Raw genomic sequence first — 21,754 nt, forward strand, 5'->3', positions numbered from 1 at the left:
ATTCAAGCCTGCAATTAAAGAGAAACCTCTTTCTTTGCACCACATAATTTTTTAATATGTGAAATCACAGAAATACAATATGAAATATTTGAGTTGCTATTGTCCGACAGTTAAATTGTTAGGAAATCACTTGCGCCAAGTAAGACAAAAAAATAAATAACATAACTGGTTTGGTTTTGGAGTCTCCTCGGAGTGTGTTCATTTAACTGTTCCCATTTTTCAACTGTATTCAAGTCAGGTACAGAGATAGAAAAGATGATTTAAAAAAAAAAAAAAAAAAAAAAAAAAAAAGAGGACGGTTTAAGGTGAAATGAGACATTCGGTTCATGCGATATGGACTGGAGAGCCTCATGCCTGGAGGGGATCAGCCGTGACTCTGTGACCAGAGAGAGGAGCCTCCTGTGGGGAAGAGGAGCTGGCAGACAGACACACCTCCCCATGGGGCTCCAGGAGGTACGGCAGAGAATTACCCAGAGAATAAATGGAAAGCAAAACAGTCACAGAACAGATGGAAAAATGGGCTAGAATACAAACACAGAGAGATTAGGCAATACTCAGCATTGCAACAAGGGCTGAGCGTTATAACGAACAAGAACAGTCTTATCCGATCCGAGGGTCTAATGATAGAGGGTGTGGTATGCTGTACAGGTTGGAAAGACCTTTGGAGGCAAACTTTGTTATTTTGAGCTATATAAATAAAACTGATTTGCCTATATGATAATAAAATTTTACCTACATTTGTGTATAGGCTATTCATATGTGTAAATTGTAATTTTATCAATTATTATTATATTTCTTGCTATTTGCTTAAATTTTTCACTGTTCACTTTACTATTGTTGTATGCATTATGCTTTTTATAAAACACTTGATAATCACAGATTTTGTTAATTGCTATATACATGAATTTTATTACTATTATATATTATTACAAGTGTGGGGGAGAGTCAGAGCAAAACAGAGAGATCCACACACTCAGACTTAAAAGGCATCTGATCCAAAGACCTCCATATATGGTTCTGCCTTCGCTTTGTGTCGACAACACCACCTTTGTTCTACCTTCAGTAATGTGCACACACACACAAACCGTTTGTTTCACTATCCCCATGGGGGACAGTCAGTGACATAATGCTTTCCCTAGCCCCTTACCCTAACCGTAACAATCACAACTAAATGCCTAACCTTAACCCAATTGTAACCTGTACCCTAAAACCAAGTTTTAACCCTCAACTTTAACCATTATTATTATTATTATTATTATTATTATTATTATTATCATAAAAAGCAGCCTCTACCCATGGGGACCTATATTTTTGTCCACACGGGTTAGTGTGCATTCAGGCTAAAGTCCCCACCAGGATATAAGACCATGAAACACACACACCCACAAACACCTATACTGAGGCCAAACCCAAGGCGGGGCTGAAGGGAGTAAACAGTGTGTGCCTGATTACTGTGTCGTTGCACTGACTGAAGAAACGCTTGCAAGTCTTAACAGGCTGCTCTCCGCACACACCCACACGTACTCAACTCGTGGCGGGCTGAACGGGACGTGTCCACATTATTATCCAGAGGCTAAGAAAGAGACGTAACATCACTGTCCAAAAGGTGATGTCAGACCACGCTGCACGCTTTGATGCATCTTTTATCACTTTGCTTTTGATTGACTATAATTAAGAAAATCAGTGAGGTGGTGATGAAGACAACAGGGATGTATCTGAAAAGCATTTAGCATCATTGTCACTACCTACTTGGGTTGGTGCAACAGATTTTTGAGTAGCCTACATGTATCAGGGTGTAAAGCATGTGTGATGGGCTGGACAGGACATTTGATTGACACATTGGCGGAGGGGCTATGACTTTAAATAGTGTGTTGAAATCAACACTGAAATAAATGTGATTTTTTTTTTTTTAAATTGAATTGTTTAAAATTACTTGTGCATAAATAAATATCAGGACACTGAAAGAGCATTTAATTTTGAAAGCAGCTCAATATTAACATTTAGGCTGTCTTGTGTTATTTACCATTTAATTTGATTGCTATTTAATTAAACTTTTGCAGCTTCTCCCTCGTCCCTCATAGCAATCTTCAGTGCCACAACACACACCTCACTTTTGTGTAATCTGTATAAATACTTGATAACTGAGGGTGTGACGCTTGACTGGCCAGAGGAATGAGGATTAAAAGGTAAACTGGCACAGGATTTATACAAAATTTTTATATACTATATAAAATGCTTAGGATAAAGATCTACAGAACTACAGTCACTCAAACTAAAGAATAGACTAGACTGGTACATTAGAATAAACAGGACTGAGAGTCTGCAGCCATGCTAGCAGCTTTGTGAGGCTGTGCTCATAGACAAAGTGGTGCTTTGAGCTAAATGCTAACATCAGCATGCTAACATGCTCACAATGACAATGCTAACATGCTGATGTTTAACAGGTATAATGTTAAACATGTTCACCATTGTAGTTTAGCAAGGTAGCATGCTAATATTTACTAATTAGCAGTTAACACGAAGTACAGCTGAGGCTGATGGGAATGTTATTAGATTTGAAGGCATTTGGCCATAAACCAAAGTAATTTTGACCTGATGGTGGCGCTAGATGAAACATTAAGGGATTAACAAAGATTACAATTCATCCTGAGGGGGACATGAATGTCTGTGCTAAATTTCATGGCAATCCATCCAATAGTTTTTGAGACATTTCTCTGAAAAACTAAAATGTGAACCTCATGGTGGCACCAGCTGAAACGTCAGGGGATCACCATAGTCATTAGGATTCATCCTCTGGGAGCCATGAATGTCTGTACAACATTTTGTACCAATCAATCAATCTAGTAGAGGTCTCCCTTGATAAGCTTTGAAAACTTTGACCTGGTGGTGGCGCTAGAGGAAAAGTCAGAAGATCACAAGTGCGTAGGATTCATCCTCTGGGGATCATGAATAAACCACATTTCACGGCAATCCATCCAAAGATATTTCAGTGTGGACCAAAGTGGATAGACCGACCAACCAGCCAAACGACCGACATTGCCATCCTTAGAGCCACACCACAACTCACGTGGCTAAAAAATTTAATTTTGTGTTTTTAAATATTAAAACCACATTTTGCACAAACTCCCTAGCTTCCTGATGTTGCTATTTGTCCTCTGCTGCAGACTGAGAAGGATAAGAGTCGACAACAGCCTTTCATAACAACAACAATGCATTTTAAACAACAGAACAGTACACATGATTTGCTTTGAAATCAGACTGAATGGTGAACAATGTTAAATGCAGTGTGCAGCTGCCAGTCTTTTCAGTAATCTTATCTGTTTGTAGTAATTAAACTAATGTCTCTAAATGAATGATGCTAATGATATGATGATAAAGTGCTATATTTAGAAAGGCACATTAAAGTTTATTTCATTTTAAATAGAGGTGATATGGAACATTTCCTACAATTTAAGGGATCATTTAAGATCAGCAGTGTCTTGCTGTGATACATGCCTTAATAAACCTTTTGTAGAACTACACAGGTATCTTTGGAGTACATTTTCAGCAAAACACAGAGGAAAAAGAAAAGAACAGCACTCGTCTGTGATATACACTGTGAGGTGATTGCTCTGTTAACTACACCAGAGAGAAACTAGGTAATACAGCGAATCAATAAATCACAATCCAGCGAGAAAGAAAGGGTTGTGATGGATATCGAGTTAAAAATCAGTGAACTGTTGGCAATCCATTTACTATCTGGGGAGCTCAGCATCAGCTAATGACTTGGTAATATAGCACCTACATTTACAGAAACAACACACATACACAAATCTTTAAAGCTGAGCACAACATGTACTACACAAGCTAAAGGAAGGGTTTATGATAGAGATGCACAGATTGTGAAATTCTGGGCTGATACCGATGTTTAAAATAACAATTTGGCCAATACCCGATGCCTTATTGGTGCTGTTTATTTTGCTTTTGTTGTTATTTATTCCCCATTTTGTGCCAGGGAAACAAAGAAATCTTCATTATAAAAAAATAACTGAACTGTTTTAAAGTCATTCAGCCTTTCTTTACACTATCTTTGAATGAGCATAAATTCAATCATACGAATTTATGAAACAACCTTTAAAATAACCTTAAACAGCTTCAAAAGCCTTTTTAGCCTGCTATAGAACAAATACAAATAACCAACAGAAAATTTACCCAGTGCAAAGTTGACACAACAGATAAACATCAGCCACTGCCATCGGTGAATGTTATCCTATTTGCAAATCGGCCGATAGCAGTCAACAAGGCGAATACCGATGTTCGGCCGATATATTGGTGCCTCCCTAGTTTATGAGTGTGTGAGAATAGCTCTGAACCACGTGTATGTTTGTATATGACCTGCTTTACACACCCTCATGCAGTTTGGGACTCAATAAAAAAAAATAAAATGTTGTAATCCCTCCTCTTCTCTCTCCTCTCCTCTTGTAATCTGAGATTTTAATCTCTGCTTTCCAGAGCAAAAGGATTACCCAGCAGCCCTTGCTCCCATTCAAGCAAATGCTCGGGGAGGAAAGACAGCAGGGTGAGGATACAGATGTGTGAGGTTGTAATCTTGAGAAAAAGACAGAAATAGTAAAAGAGATTTAAAGGGCGTGAAAGAGAAGTGATGGAGACACTGAGAAAGAGATAAAATCCGGCCTGCTGTAAGTCGAGGCAGGTGTGTGTGGGGCAGGAACTCTTTACTGAAACAATTAGTCAATTAATTAATTAGTTCATTGACAGAAAATTAGTCAACTATTTTGATAATTCAAAAATTGTAATTTGTTTAACCAATAATACCATAAATTCCCCGCAATCAGCCAGTCAAAGGTGAACAATTGCTGGTTTTCTTTTTCTGGGGGGTTTGGATCTGTTGGTCTGACAAAACCAGACCAAAAAAACAAAAAAATGTGTGGCAGATTAATTACTAATCATTAATTGCTGCGCTAATTTACACAAAGTACATTTGTTGGAGTATGTGTATTACTAGGGCTGCAACAAACTTTTTCTTTTGCTGGATTAATTGATGAATTGTTTATTCTATAAAATGTCAGAAAACAGTGAAAAAAACGCAAGAAAACCAAAGTTTGATGCCTTTAAATTGCTTGTTTTGTCCGACCAGCAGTCTTGGCTTAATAAAATGATTGCAGTCATGAGTTATCAACCATGAGAACTGTCTAATTGATTGATCAACTATTCGGTTCAGCACTGTGCTAAAGGCAAACCAAATGCTGCGCAGTTTCTGGGTAGAAACATGAGCTGAGTCAGATATTTTCACATTAATGTGTGAATTAATTCATTTCTGACTAATTATAAAACAGGTTGTAATGATTATGCAGAAGCTGTACTGTTGAGTTTGAGCGGTTTGAAAATAAAATGCTAGAAGGGGTTGAACCAAATTTAGGCAGCTAGCTAAATACATCTGCTTCACAGAGTGTAATACTTGGCAATGAATCAGCTTCATATGATATGACTAAGGGGAAAACAGCTGTGTGTGTTAGCCCAACACAGGATCTCTTTGATGGGCAGAGTATTTGTGTGTTGGTTAATCCACACTGTGTTACTCACACACCCGGCATCACTGCTGGTGTGTGTCTATTCACTGTCAGCTTAGCCCACTCAATCGCTAATCCAAAAGCACAGAGAGAAAAGACACAGAGAGATAAACCTGTGTACCTGCATATGAAACGTCTCGATAATTTACATTTCACAGATTGCCCCTCTCTCTCTCGTTGCTCTTCCCTCGTTTTAATAAGTTTAAGCACCGTTTTATTTCAGAATACGAGCGAGAGAGAGGTGGAGAAACAGATTCCACCGGTTGCCCCGACAACAGATGCGACTGAGTCGATCTCACCTCGCCGTAAAAAAACAATGAAGCGAATCGAAGGCGAAGACCATCAGTCAGCTCCCATTCAACAACATTCACTCCTCCCATTTTGTTCTCTCTCAATGGCTGAACAAAGGCCACAGCTTAGCTCATCACTGTGATTTGTGGTGCTGATGGCGGACCGTGTGTGTGTGTGTGTGTGTGTGTTTCTTGTCTGTACTGCCCATAAAACTGGCTTCCTGTATCCCACAGAAGAGGAGCAAAAAACAAGCCCAGACCTGTTGAGTATAATTAAATGTTGTATTGTTATAGACAAAAACCACCAACACCGAAGGCCGGGAACACATTCTATTAACTCGCTCTATTTTCTATACATCTATTGACTCTCGTTCATGTGAGGTACACTGCGATAATTTAAAGAATGTCTCATTTTACCTCTCAAATCTTCAGTCTGAAAAATAGCTAATGAGAAATAACAAAAAAAAAAAAAAAGAAAAGCAGGGCTGCAACTAAGGATTATTTTCTGAATTAATCGATTACTCTTTAGGTCAATAAAATGTCAGAAAATGGTGTAAAATGTCAATCGCAATTTCCTAAATCCCAAGTTGATGTCTTGACATTGCTTGCTTCGTCCGACAAACAGTTCAAAAACCAAAAATATTCAGTTTACTATCACATAAGACAATCAAAAGCAGCCAAATCTCACAGTTGAGAAGCTGGAACAAGGGAGTGTTTGGCATTTTTGCTTTAAAAAATTCACTTAAACAATTAATCGATAGTCAAAGTGGCTTTCTGTCTATCAACTAATCAATCAGCTCTACGCCAAACCACAAATTTATTTAAAAAGGACAAAGTTTCAGTCCCGGTCGAATCAGTTGTTTGTCTGTTCACACATTAGGTGAGGACTCACAAATGTTTTTCTGACATTTTTCTTTTTATTAAATCTTTGGCACAGTCCGCTACACACACTCAGAGACGTTTCAGGCTCTGCCTTCCTCAGCGAGTGCCAGTGATTTAATAAATCATTGGAGCCAAAGAATATTTGACATTTTTGTTTGATAAATGACTTAACTGATTTGGAGCTGCAGAGATTAGCTGATCAGTCGATCAAAAGAAAAATAGTCAGCAATAATTCTGAAAATCAATTGATCGTGCAAGTGATTTTTTCAAGCAAAATTACTAACATTTCCTGCTTTTCTTTGTCTTATATGGGAGCCTTTGATGGACATCTTTTTTCCCCCCTATTTTCTCACATTTTATAGGCCAAACAATTAATCGGTTAATCGACAAAGGTGTTGTCAGATTCACTGATAACAGATATAATAATTTACTGCAGCCCTAAATGAATCATCAAAACAGTTGGCGATTAATTTTCTGTCCATCAAGTAATCGTTTCAGCCCTAATTACAAGACAGTTATGTATACTGAATTCAGAAAAAAAATAACTGTATTGGAAGGAATACCTACAAGACAAAACTGTACCTGAAAGTAAAGACGACCCATGACTTCCATTCATGTCTGCCATAAGGTGGAAAAATGGATCACGCACAGTCAGATTTTATTACCTTTCCTGGGTATCTATTGATCTAAGACTGAGGCCTGGGGATGACGGTCTCCCCAGGATGGCTTACAGAAGAAGAAGTCTTTGCACGGTGCATTTCTCAGCCAAAACAAACTAAACGCATGAACAAACCTTAACCTGACTTGACTAATGGCAGACACATGCTATTTCAGTAATAAATAAATCTTTCTGCCAAGAAAGTGGAATTAGACCTTGGGCAAGATCATCTCCTCTTTACTGACATGAATCTAAAGAATCTAAAGAAAAGCACACTGCTGCCCAGAGGGAATACTGTCAGGAGCTCAGAGAAGGAAACAACCCCCATCCTCTTTCCTCTAGATCAAAAACACATGCACACACTGAAGTCCAGCTTGCAGAGGACAAAATCTTCCTCTTTGAAAATGATCTAATGATAGCAAGAGAAAAGGCTACTTAATGCATTAACACACACACACACACACACACACACACACACACACACAAACACACTGTTTAGGCTCATGTAAACGCACACAAGAGCGAACTGACCTTTAAGAAACATCCATATTGATATTTCAATTAATCAAGTCAACTACAGTCCTCCTACCTGCCTGAACAAATCAATATCCTCACTGATATCAGTCGCCTTCCCTTTTCATCACATTTGAGGTAAAGCTTACGTACATATGCCAAGTCTCTGCCGCTGCTGATGTGGGTCCTTCAGAAGACCACGACCCTCTGAACTGAAGAGATGCTGAGGAAATGTTTTGGAGTGCATTATATACGATGGGACAGAGACAAGGCTGGGAGACACATTTTTCTCCCTGCTGTATAATATTTAGGCCTCCAACCACGGGAAAAAGCAAGGTTTAACGTTAGCATTAAGCTACGCCTACTCATTAAACAACATACTGTTGGCCCAAATATAGGACAATATTTAATTAGGGAAATTATGAAAGGAGGAGGTGGGGCATCAAATTCAAGGATTAGACATTTGCATGAAACAACAAATATTCTTTGTAAATGCCCGCTGCTACAAAGACCCTTAATGTTGAGAGACCACTTCCTCTAGTCCAGGGCTGTTCCACTACAAATTCAATTGGGCCAGATTTTAAAACCAGGAAATGTAGATGGGCCAGACATTTTCAGCAGCCTATTTAAAACCTTTTTTTAAAGTTTTTGGTAATGACACATTTTAAAACAAATGCAAATGAATGTAATAAAAAATAGCAGGCGTTTGGAGATGGCGGTAAAATAAACAAACACTTTCCAGTCCAGGCAGGGTTAAACTGACGGTTTTCATTGTCAAATTTACGTTTCAGGGTTGACAGAGACATATTTTAAGTAGAGCACTTCTTGTGACAAAAGCCAGATGTTTTGAAAAGCGACCAAGCGTGGTCGGAGCTCACATGAGAAAAAGCTGATTTGTGAAAGATATGATTGGCGGTGTCGCTACATCAGATTTATGTATGCTGGGCCACTCGGAGGCTGCTTCTGGGCTGGATGTGGCCCACGGGCCGCCAACTGAGTAGGCCCGGTCTAAAGGGTCTCAGTACGGTTGTTTTTGTCTGCACCCAACTGCTGTGTTCAGATCTGCTCAAACTAATTGTACTAAGGAGGAAAATGAAAGTCTCACTGGGAGTCCCATTCAACTGGACTAAACAACACAGGTTTGGAAAGCCCCTTATTAGGTCAGTCCTACGGTATTAATACGGTTTTTAAGGTGGTATTAGGCACATTTATGGACTCTCAGTGATGAGAGCACAATTCATCACACCAGCTGAGTTCAATAGACTTTATAATAGTCTTGTTTGCCTTAACTGTGATTGTTTAACTTTTTAATGTTCTTAAAATACACACTATAAATACTGGTTACTTATTATTTAATGAATTTGTTGCTGCAGTTGATTCTTTGTACTGTGTACTATTTTTCAAGCAAAAATGCAAAACTTGAGAAGCTTGTCCAAGCTTCTCAAAAGGTGAATATTTGATGCTTTTCTTCTATCACATATAATAAACTAAATATCTTTGTGTTTTAAAGAGTTTTATGAATACAACAAGCAATTTGAATACATCAACCTGGGCTGTCAGAAATTATAAAAAGCATTTTAGATTAATCGATAATGGAAATAATAGTTAGTTAGAGCCCTACTAAAATCACATCAAAAAATTAAGTTTTCTGTCCCAATTTGAAACCACTGAGAATCACTGGTAACCGAGATATAATGAGATTCAACCAGTTAAGAGAAAGAGAGAGAGAAACTGCTTCTGCAGGCTTTAGTGTTTCTCCCAACTTCAGTCAATAGATCTTACTCTCTCCACTCCCTCCGCCACCTCCCTTACAGACACTAGACTTTCCAGCTACTGTCTGGAAAATGTGCTTGAGGAAAATGACTAATGCTATAATTTTTCCACAACTACCCAGATGTGAATGTGAGGCATGGCTAGAAAGACGCTCAGTCGACACTCCCATAAGTATCCCCTGAGTGTTGTCAAATAAAGGCTAACCACTGAGGACAGGATGGTCTGCCTCCAGCCCCTGAACAGCTCATAAAAAGGTGTCACGAGTTGAAAAATGCCTGTGTGTGTGTTATCTTGTGTACCTGGGTGTACTGATGCCTAACAGACAGTATGTGGCTGTCAGCTGGCAAAAAAAATGCTGTTCCCATCTCTCTAAGGACTGTGGCGCTCTTTTAACAATTATCTTCAAATTGAGTCAAACTGAAGAAGAAAATTGCGAACTCCTAGCAATTTCGAGACTTTTAAATTGGGGTTCTCTCAAGACGTGTGAATTGCATGGCAACACAAAAGCCAGTGCACCATGTCTCCACTTAGACCTCCTCCTCTTTAAAAAGCTGTCGTATAACTCTTAGCCTAGAAGTATGTTCTGTACAGGGCAGCACAAAGTAGCAGCTCTCTGTACGTGAGCCCCCTCTAACTGGGTCAGAGCAGAATCTGTTTTTCTATCATAGCACGCCATGTTTTTCAACCTTTAGCCGGAATAACATAGTGACACAAGCATGTCACCATGCAGCACATAACAGGAAGGTATACTGTAAGGACATTTGCCCTCTTCCAACAAGGAGCTCTGTTAACAGGATCTTGAACACAACTTGAGAAAACAGCAACCAACATGTGATTGGATACGATAACAGAGAAAAGATTTGAATTTTAACCTGAAAACAATGCACCTGCAGACAATACTGGATGAACCTGCTCCACCACTGGCTTTGCCTGTGGGTGCATATACTGCTTTGGAAAACAGTCTACTTGATGTCTGGATGATACTAAGTCTACATGGTAAAAAGGTCGCATGAGCACAGTGTCAAAATGACTTAAAACATTATGACAAGTTCACTGTCTGGTCAGCAGATGGGTCTGCTCATCTCCACCAAACTCCATTACAAAATCTGTCTATTTAATGCTGCCTCACATATGAGTGCAGATACAAACACACAGTAGTATAACATGATATAAGATCTTTCAGAACTGGCTGACACATCTCCATACCGCTTACCGCTGTGCATTTTGTTAGAACACGACTGTGGGAGTAAGGAAATAGTAAGAGACCAATATTAAGAACGGAAAATTAAAGGGTTAGTGCAGCGACTGGAGTATCGGATCTGTGCCGAAATGCAGAGAGGCTCCTACAGATTCATGAGGAGTATGTAAATACTGCACGCGCTGTAGCAGATATGCACATGTTCAGACTAGCAAATAAATAATTTAAGATTTGTTTAAATGAAGTATGACATGTTGATCTCTTCACACAAGTAACTGTAAAACAAAACGTGTCGGGACTAGTCGGCATGTGACAGCTGTTTGCGGTTGGACAAAATCCTGCCTGGAAAAGAGGAGGATTTCCAACTTATTCTCTAATCACAGAAACTCGACGGTTGGCTTCTTTTAAAGACCTGCATGCGTTAGAATAACCTGTCAACTCTTTATATGTTTGATAAATTGGGCATTTTCCATCTGATTAACACCAGATTTGCTATTTATCGACGTGGCCACAAATTACACAACGTAAAACGTAATGTATGGAATACCTCAATATGGAGAAGCAACAATAAACGAGTCCCGTTTGTCCCTTTGGGAATGTTATTGAGGCTAGTTAGCTAATGTTAGCTAACTTCGTTATAGTAGAAAACGCATATTTACCATGTTACCCCCGCCGGTGTAAGTGTATCCCTACTTCTGATAAACTTTCCTCCACAGCAGCGCAAACTCTGGACATAATCCCGGGACTCAAACCGGATCTCCCGTTTTGTTGTCCTCAAACGTAAAGTTGACCGTTGACACCGTCGGTGCAACACATGCCATCACGGCTCCAACTGGCTGCCACCGCTGCCGCTGCTGGAAACTGACCGACGGCGGCAACGGTGCGTTTCGTTGCCCAGCCAGCCCGGTAATCCTTCTAAACCCCGCGAGGCAGGGAAGCACAGCGTGTGTGGTTAAGCCCCGCCCACCGCGTTACACAGAGGGAGGGGCTGCGGAAGACATCGAATACACCCACATGAATTAATTTATAACAAGAGGAGGCAGCGCTCTGAGTCGTTTTACTCAGATAAACAGTGCTGGAAGAAGTACTGAGATCCTTTAGTTATTAAGTAAAAGTACTAATGCCACACTGTGAAAGTACTCCACTGCAAGTAAAAGTACTTAAGTAAAAATATGTAAGTATTATCTGCAAAATTATTACACGTTCCCTGTCAGTGTTTTCCAATTATATCTGATGTTTCTGGATTAATATTACTGCTGCATTAATGTGTATGTTGCATTTTACTGCTGTAGATGTTTAAGGTTGAGGTCGTTTTAACTACTTTATGTACTATGAATTTAATTATCTGTTATGTTATGTGTGTGTAGCATGAAGGGACTAAAAACAGTTATTTCATTACACAACTTTGTGTTGTAAAATGATAAAGTTTAATCTACAGCAATGCATCATATTCTATGAAATCATCATATGTTTGTACTGTCTCTGTCCTGCGAGAACCACATATCTTTAAAAAGTTAACTTTTCATGAGCTCAGAAAAACAGCCCTGTTTTCAGCTTTGTGACGATAATCCAGGTTTTTTAAAAATAGTTTATTTATCTTAAGAAATAGGAGAATTTTCTCAACCCATAAAGTAACACTTAATCCTTGTTAAATTTAATCTACAAAAAAATGCATGATTTTTTTTAGGCTTGTCATATGTGTAAAAATTAAAAAATGAAATGTTAATCCGACATGTATATAATAACTATAGTTGTCAAATAAAAGTAGTGGAGTGAAATGTGGTGCGACAGAAGCATAACATGGAAGTACAAGTACTTCAAGAGTAAATGTATTTTGTTACATTCCACGACTGTTAAGTAGAATAAAACATACTGTAAATGATGTGACGCTTCATGCATCAGGTGGTTGTTTGTCAACGATGATCATTTCTAAAGCTATATATATATTCATCCCCAGTAATCTTCAACTCTTCTCTTTACTACTTTTCATCATCATCATTTACAGGCAGACTTTTTTTTATACATCTAATGTTGACAGCTGACTAAAACACATAGTCACCTTGATAATTAGATAGCTGAAATAGATAGACATGACACCGACCATATCTGAAGTGAAAGGATTGATGAATTACCCCACAAAGGTCTGGGGAATGAGTCATGAATGATTTAAATGCACAGCAGGTCTACTCTGGCCCTACTGATAAAGACACCAATTAGTATGGTTAGTGGCCCTGCCATATGATCTGGGCCTGCTGATAGTTTGCTATCCAAGCTCACATTAAGAATTCAGCCTCACAACATAAGTCCTCTCTTCCACCTGCCATCTGAGAAAAAAACTGACATACTCACAGGAGTTTTATCTCTGTCTTACTCTCCTGTCATTCTTTATCACTTTCTGCCGTCTAATGCGCACTTTGACCTGTAGCTCACTTCATGAGGACGGTGAGTGAGTCAGCCACCTGTTAATCATTGTGACAAGTGTGCGTGCTGACAGGTTGGACACTCTGTGGCCGGATGATTCAGCTTGCCTGGGCAGAGAACAGCACCTGGCACAGACCTCTGATATTGAAGTTTGAATCTGATCCAGGCCGATTCAATCATATAATTTCCGTGAGAGCGTGCGTGCTTATTTAGAAAGATCACTGAATAGATCTGGGATAGATTCACAACAAATCTCTCTGCTATGATCAATCCTAATAACCTAATACACTTCCAGTCCATTTCCCCTGGGTATTGATTTATTATATCCATGCTTGTGTGTGTGTGTGAAAGAGAGATAGCAGTCAGAGAGTTAATTGTGACATTTAATTATGTTCAGATTGGTGGTCTCTTTGTACTTTAGCATTGATTTGGTTCAGAAAGGGCATTGGCTGTGAGCCCACAGAAAACAGCTTTAGCCTTATGTAAATGCCATTAAGAGCAGATCTCTAATGGGTACTGCAGCACTGCATGACACTTGTGAGGCTGTAAAAAGAACATTTTAAGACTATTTTCTCTCTCTCTGCCTGCTTTGATTCATTGCAAGAAAATCAAAAAATCCTGTCAGAGTTGAGCACACACACTCTCTGACATGCACGCCGTTGCGATTTTTCATCTAAATGTCACCACATTTGACTTTCAATAAGTGCAATAGAGTTCATAATCCAATTATCTGACAAAAAGAGAGATGCAGCGCAGCATTACTGATCTGCAGTGTATAAATGTCAGAATTTGCGGTCATAAGATGATGTAAAATCCAAGTGTGCGTCGAGGATTGAAGCATTTGTGTGTATACATGAAATCCACTCTGTTAATCACAAGCTATTGTTCCTTTTCCCCCTTCGGAGATGTTTGTGTTTTTTATGGGCTTCCTGCAGCGCTTCCTGCCGCCACCTCAGCCGTGACATCAGCGTAACGTTCCAGAGCACTGATACTGGTCGGGAGCGTGTAGGTGGGGCTCTGGACTGTTTAGGTGAGGACGGGGATCAGGACGTTCTGGTGAGGCTCTGGAATGTTTGAGGGATTTTGGAACATTATGGAGGGATTCTGGAATGTTTAAGTGAGAGAATCAGAACGTTCCCGTGGGATGATTTGGGAATGTCTGGGTTCTGGAATGTTTAACTTAGAGGTGGTTCAGGAAGTTCTGGTGGGATTCTACAATGTTTAGGTTACTAGGGTCAGAACTTTCCAGTGGGATTCTAGAATGTGTAAATTGCATCAGATTATTCTGTAAGGATTCTGGAATGTTTAGGTTAAGGGGTCAGGACTTTGTGGTGGGATTCTGGAATGCCTAAAGGGGACTGGATAATTCTGTTGGAGTTCTTGAATGTTTTACTCGAGGATTTTGCGCATTTACAGTGAGCAAACTTAGTACCCAGAAAAACAGAAACACCTGGATAATGAAATGCAACGCAATAACCTTGCATTACTTAAAGATGTTCTCCTTTTGTTGAGACTTCTACTTTAGTTGTGTCATGTGTCTTGTAACTTTGCTTCCTGCCTTTGTTTGCGTTTTCTCCGTTTTGATTGTCTGCCCGATCCTGATTAGTTTCACCTGCCTTGTTATCTCCCCTCACTAGAGTGTTTAGTCCGTGTGTTTCTCTTTCTGCCAGTGTGATGTATTGTAGTGTTTTCTGGGGTTTGGTTTTCTGTTTTCCTCCTGTGCTCCTCCCCAGCCTGCTTTTCCCTCCACACCTGCCCTGTATCAGCATTGTCAGCCCTGCCTGGTCCCTGTGTTTCCCCCAGCCGATCGGCTTCCCGTCTGTTCTCTCCCCTCATCCCCTTGTTAGTTGAGTTTGTATTTGAGTCCTGTGGTTCAGTTCAGTCATTGTTGGATCCTTGTCTCAGTTTTTGCTCTGCCTTCATTTGGACCAAATTAAAAGATTTTCTTCAGTACCTGTTTCCTGCAGTCTCCTACATTTGGGTCCACCTGCTTCGCTCTCCTTCACGAGTTGTTTGTGTGTTGGTTCAGTTCTATGGTACAATTTGAGGCTATATGTGTTTTGTTGCTGTATTGCACTGCATTATGTTTAAGATGTTTCTAATATTCTGTCCACCTAATTTCCATATGTGGAGGAGAAAGATTATTAGAAACATCTTCCATTAGAGCGCTGCGACTAACAATTATTTTCATTATCGATGACTTTCTTCTCTGAGCCTAAGGTAATGTCTTCAAATTGCAGTAGCAGTCTAAAACTCAAAGATATTCAATTTTCAATTATGTATAACAGAGAAAAGCAGCAAATCCTCACAGCTGAGAAGCTGGAACCAGAGAATGTTTTGAAATGAGCTTGATACTGTATATGATTTTAAATACATTTTCAATCATTCAACCCCCCCAAGGGTTATTGAGAATGACTTCCGGATGGGAGCCGAAACGTCTTGATTCTGAAAACAGTGTCCAGATGACTACGACTGAAACCTTTTCTACGATTTTCAATCATTGCACAAAGGCAGAATTTATTACTGCACTGCTCTACATTGGTGCTGTTGTACAGGATTTTCTTACGATCACTGAGTGCATTTTGGTGCCACTATAACTGACTTCAATGCTACTACAGTATGTCACTTGATGCCAGTATAACCACCTTCAGTGTTAATGTCTGTTACTTTCATGCCAGTGAAACAGATGCTATGCTAATATCAGTTCCCGTACTTCAATGACTGACTGTCCTAATCTGGCCCAGTTATTGCTGTGTCTCAAACAGGAAGGGAAACTCTCAAGAGCAGACTGTGTGTTCAGACGTCTCTCTGTGAGAAGAAACGTCTCTTTGCTTCCTTATTTCCTCTGTTCCTTGTAAGATAGCACTGCTACAGAGTTGGACAGACAGACAGATGCACACATGCTGACTTTATGGATGTAATACAGACTGTCAAATCAACCGATGGTGTGGAGATGAGATTAAACCCAGAGGAGGTCATGTTTAATTGATCCTGCACTCATTTATCTCCATTTCATAGACAGGGAATGTGTGAGTGAGTGCTATGACAAGTAAATGATAACATAACCTTGCTCCAGGGAAAAGGATATTATGTGGAGAGAATTACATTAAGATCTTGAATATTTAACAGTTATGACTCAAGCCTAATGTCCTACTGATACCACTGTCGCAGAGACTCTGTGATGTGTTTATAATTCTGCAGTCAGTGACTGCTATTGTCAATCGGGAATATGTCTAAATCCAGATGAGCACCGAGGCACAAAGCTGTGACCCACTGCTGTGTGCTTCTGTTGGTATAACTCAGGGCGAAGACACAATCAACATCAGCTCAGTCAGAATCAATTGACCAGGGAGACGCTTGCACATACACATGCACATCCTTTGGGCTCAATAATTGGAACGGTAAAGTTATGGTGTATTTTTGGATTACATAACCCTCACAGAAGCCCCTTACAAAAAAACATCCCTTCTTTCATCCCACCCTCTCTTCATCGTTGTGTGCTTGCATGGACTCAAATCACACTCTCTTCTTATTAAAGCTGTCAAGGTCCTGCTCACTTTTTTATTATGTCAATGCTTTAGTGCCAGCAATTACTTTTTCTTTCATGACGTGTCCCCTTCTCAGATGATAATTTCCCTGCCTGTCTCTTTCACTTCATGGCTTTTATCTCTCCGACAATCTTCCCTTCCTTTCTTTCTCTTACTTCCGCACCTTTATAACTCTATTCATATTCAGCAAGCTCTTCCAACAAACAGAGCTCATGATCTGTGTCACTCAGTTTCACCCTGAATAACTCAAATTTATGTAATCCCTTTTGGATCTCGCTGCCAAAAAACATTGTCAGCAATGCTGGTTTCTACTACATAAATGTTCTTTCCACCTTGTGCTCTTGATGCTGATGAGCCCCCATAAGGCTCAGTAGTGGACAAGTAATGATCCAAACACTACATGTTGCAAGAGAGAGGGGGTAAAGGGGTATGAGGGAGGCTACTGCTGTGGCTACCGTTTGGCAATGGCACAGTGACTAATCAGTCTGAGCATCCACATACATCACCAGGCAGAGAAGCAGAGAAGACTCAGTCCGACATGTATTATCAAACACACTCCAGTGGCAGGGTCAGCCATGATACCAAGCCTGTATGATATGTAGACTTAAGAACACACAGTCGGAGACAAAGACCGAGTTGCACCAGCTATTTGTAAATCCATCACTAAGTTTGTTAAGTCCTTCCCAAATACTTAGTAACACCTAGCCTAGTTAGTTTTAAACTTGTTATTTGCTACTGTAAATCAGGTTGCAGGTCCACTTGGGGGCAGCAGAAACAAGCTGTGAAGACAACGTTGATATGGCGAACTTGTTAGCAAACAGTTGCTTATTTACACATCCAGCAGATGCGGAGCAACATTCATTCATTTAGGGTTGTTTTTCTTGCCACCTGATGAATGTAAGTCCAATATTCACTCTTGTTTAGCTCTGTTTTTGGCCTCCATGAACTCCTCAGAAAAAGATCTGGCTCTTTAGCTGCTAAATGCTCCACTTTCTTCACCACATAGTCGCCAACTTTGTCTGTCTGCTGTTTGCTGTTGAGCTTAACTGCCAATCCTCCATATGACTTTATTTGAATATGGAGAAATTTGTGTTTCAGTGTCAGTAGTATTCATGCAGTTTAGAATGAGAGGGAAATATCTGATTATGCTAACCTATCATTAGTATTACTGGCATAACATTTTAAAATGTGATATACATAATAATATATATATATATATATATATTATATATGTAATATAATATATTGTATTATTATGTTAAAATCCTTCCAGTTTACATTATTATTAAACAGCATTTTATCAAGTGTCAGGCGTCAAACATGTGTATATATATATATATATATATATATATATATATATATATATATATATATATATATATATATATATATAAAACACAAGTTTTTTCATTTAGTTCAGTTACACCTGGTAGTTACTGGGTGTAAATATTTTGTAACATCTAACTTCTTTGTGTGGTGCAACCCTATTTAATTTAGTAATATTTAATCTCCTATTAGCAAATTAATTTTGTTATAACTAGGCTAAGTTTGAAGAGCTGCTCCCAGGGTCCTATGTTCCTCAGCTCAATATCCTCTTAATATGACATAATATGACACATTAAGGAGACCTTTCAAAGGATTTTATGTTCTCATCAATGTTTTTTCCCTAGGTTACCTACAGCTTAAACCTATGCACTCAAATTTGCGGGTAAGACAGTTTTCTTGACTTTAGACATTAATATTGCCACAGCGGCTAAATGGATTTGTACCATTCAAACTGCACTTCAAACGTTCATCTCCCTTCATTCTTTTGCAATTCAAACTGCGAAGATAGACCTTACCAATCTCTTACAATGTTATTTTATATCAAGAGACACACATGCTGGGAACACAGAACCCTGGGAACATTGGGATGAGACCGGCTCCTTTAATTCACTTTCCACTTTATAGTTATTGCCTTCTCTCCTCACTTTGCTATCTCTACCTCAAAAGCACCTCTCTCTTTCAAACAAATTAACAGAAGAAGCTTCACTCCTCCTCTGTTGCTCCCTCCTCTTCAAGCTCTTTCAGCATCTATAATAGAATTTCTTCAGGGAGGGCTAAGGTTCCCCGCTTTCCAGCCGTATTCTTTTGTCCCAGCCAAGCAGGGGAACTAAATCAATGGGGCACTTGAATGGGCATGCTGGGAATGGAAAAGAGTTGATGGTTTTTAAGGGACTCTGGTGGTAAATTTAAGATGACTGGAGTTGAGGCTCTGCAGTAGATAGATGCAGTCCTGTCAAGGTTGATCACACGGCCACGATTTCACAAACGCTGATGCAGTTTGATTGCATACAGTAGTTGTGTACAATAAATGGCACTGATGATACTATTAAAGAGAGAAGTACAGTGAGGGATACATTTGGGAATGAAACAGATGGTCTTCTGAATAGGCAGAACAGAGACGGGGGCTTTTGGTAGCCCAGAGGGGAAAGGACCTGGGTTATAAATCCCCCACGCTTTCCCCTCCCATAAAAACTACTGCAAAACTGTACTCTGGAAAATAAAAGGAAACCATGCAATTATACCAAAATACACTCAAAGGAGTGTTTATTAGCAACATTATTAGATACAACAACTATCACTAGCCGTAACTACCATTTAGGACACTGAGGTAATTTCCTCTGTATTGTTTTAGACCAATTGTTTTGGAATTTGGGGGCTTTCCATTCTACAATTAATGGTGGGTATTTTACATGTTTTTAGTTTCAATATCCTTTAATTTGTCTACTTTTAGGCCAACAATAAATACATTAATAAAGGACTACGGCTGTGTATATATAAATCTGTGTCAATACAATTCCACACTTATAAGTGTTTTGACCCTTTTTTCATTTACCAAAATAAATCAAATTGCTCATAACCAAAAAGGTCCTGTGACATGTTTTCTTTTCATTTCATTGTGGACTGAATCTCTCACTTCTGTATGTGCTACTTATTTTTATTTATTTCACTTATCTTTTATTTCCCACACCATGTCTTGTGATAGTGTCTACTCCTGTAACCCTGAAATGATCTGAAGGTTTCCTCGCTGCCAAGTACCAGCCCTTTCTTAAAAAAAACTCAAAACAATAAAAACTTGAATGCCCCCCAAAAAACTGCTCATTTCATAAGTGTTAAATGAAAAGCCTAAATAAAATAAAGTCTCAAGTTAGAAATCTTTCAGGAACTATCTGATCAAAGAAGTAAACAAAGCTGACCAAGAATTTCGATACCAGCTTCGTCTTCAATACTTGGTGCTATGCACACATTTCTATTGGTATTCATAATGTATTGAGGTTTGATACACAGCCCAATAAAGGATTCAGAATTTCTCCACCTTAATTTTACTTCTGGCAGTGTGGAGACAGTTTAAAAACAGAAAAAACTTTAGACCTTTAAGATGGGAAATAAAATGTACAGCAAATACAACTGAACCGTTAACTGAATAAATAAAATATGAAAAATCTAACTAATTCTTGAAAAATGGAGGGCTGTGGGGCTCCTGACCTCAGTATTTCTAAAATCCTGGCTATGGCCCTGGTAGGATCTCCACCTTTGGTCTCAAACAGCCAGCATTTCAGGGGTTATTGATTCTACAAGATAGCTGCCGTGCTACACAGTGATGTGAATTCATGCTGACACTCATTATTTTCACACAGTTTGTGGCCTGCCTTGTAAAGTAAATTATGTTTTGCCATTCTGCATATATGTGTTATTTCATCAGCAAGCTATTATAACCCACATGCAGTTTCTGGCTGTTTCCTCATCACTTCGTTCTTGATGCATGTGCAGCCTTGCATTGCATTTGCTTCCAGACACCTTACACTAGTGATCATCTCAAATCTTTTGTCTCCCTACTGACTGTATAACATTGTAGTTTAAGCACAATTACTAAAAATGACATTGTTTATACATGCAACTAAAACAGCAAAGATGAAATTTATAGTAAGCACAGTCTACATGTGGGTGCATTGGCAGTGAAAGCCAAAAACAACAAAGGTGCCTGCATACTGAGTTGATTAACACAGCTACAATGTTTTGACATGACATGACGTCTTCAGCAGGTATACCCACATGCCACTCAAAAGGTTGAATTCATACTCTTCACTTTATTGTGCACAGGTGAGGATCCAGTGTTTTTGGAGTTTGACTCATACTAAGAACTAAAAGTCAGGATATCTCGCTCTCTGCAACATAAATATTGACCACTCTTTTTTTATGTAAAGATAATCGTGTGCATTCGCAGCTAATTCAGTATATTTACAAGATAAGAAAAATACTTGGGATTTAATAAAACGTTGGGATCCATGAACACAAATTACTGTGTAGTAAAACGAAGCCCACAATGTATAGAGCTGCAACAATCAGTCAATTAATTCATAAGTATATTGGGATAATTGATTAATTGCTTCAGTCATTTATCAAGCAACATTCTCTGGTTCCAGCTTCTCAATTGTGAGGATTTGCTGCTTTTCTCTGTTTTTCTATAATTGTGAGTTGAATATCTTTGGATTTGGGATATTTGGTCGGACAAAAGAAGACATTTGACGACATCGGCTAGGCCTCTGAGAAATTGTACTGAGCATTTTTACATAACATTTTACAGTTAACAGTTAATCAATTAATCAAGAAAATAATCAGCAGATAAATTGATAGTGAGAATAAATATTAGTTGCAGCTCTACAATTGTATTTACAATGAAGCATGAAAAAGAATAAATATTTATACACTTTGATAACCAAATATTTTTGAAAAGTCATTAATAAAATGGCAACAAAATAGAGAAAATATCAGATCTAATATTAAGTATATAATCTTCTAATCACATGATGGGTATACTCAGTGATGGAATGTAAGCACATTTACTCAAGTACTGTACT

General features: G+C 38.9%; 1 protein-coding gene across 3 annotated transcripts in view; it reads right to left on the reverse strand.

Moving 5' to 3' along the window:
* Positions 1-21,754, reverse strand: part of LOC122871266 (transmembrane and coiled-coil domain protein 3-like) — a 48,696-nt gene that overhangs the window by 15,706 nt on the left and 11,236 nt on the right. The window contains exon 1 of one of the 3 annotated variants that reach the window (XM_044186181.1): positions 11,544-11,811. The exons of the other annotated variants lie outside the window; for them this stretch is intronic. Within the exon in view, the coding sequence (XP_044042116.1) occupies positions 11,544-11,546 (3 nt within the window). The 5' untranslated portion in view covers positions 11,547-11,811. Of the gene's footprint in view, positions 1-11,543; positions 11,812-21,754 lie in introns of those variants that run through there. 3 annotated transcript variants of the gene reach the window in all.

The sequence above is a fragment of the Siniperca chuatsi genome, linkage group LG23 (assembly GCF_020085105.1).
Source record: "Siniperca chuatsi isolate FFG_IHB_CAS linkage group LG23, ASM2008510v1, whole genome shotgun sequence".
Classification (NCBI taxonomy): Eukaryota; Metazoa; Chordata; class Actinopteri; order Centrarchiformes; family Sinipercidae; genus Siniperca; species Siniperca chuatsi.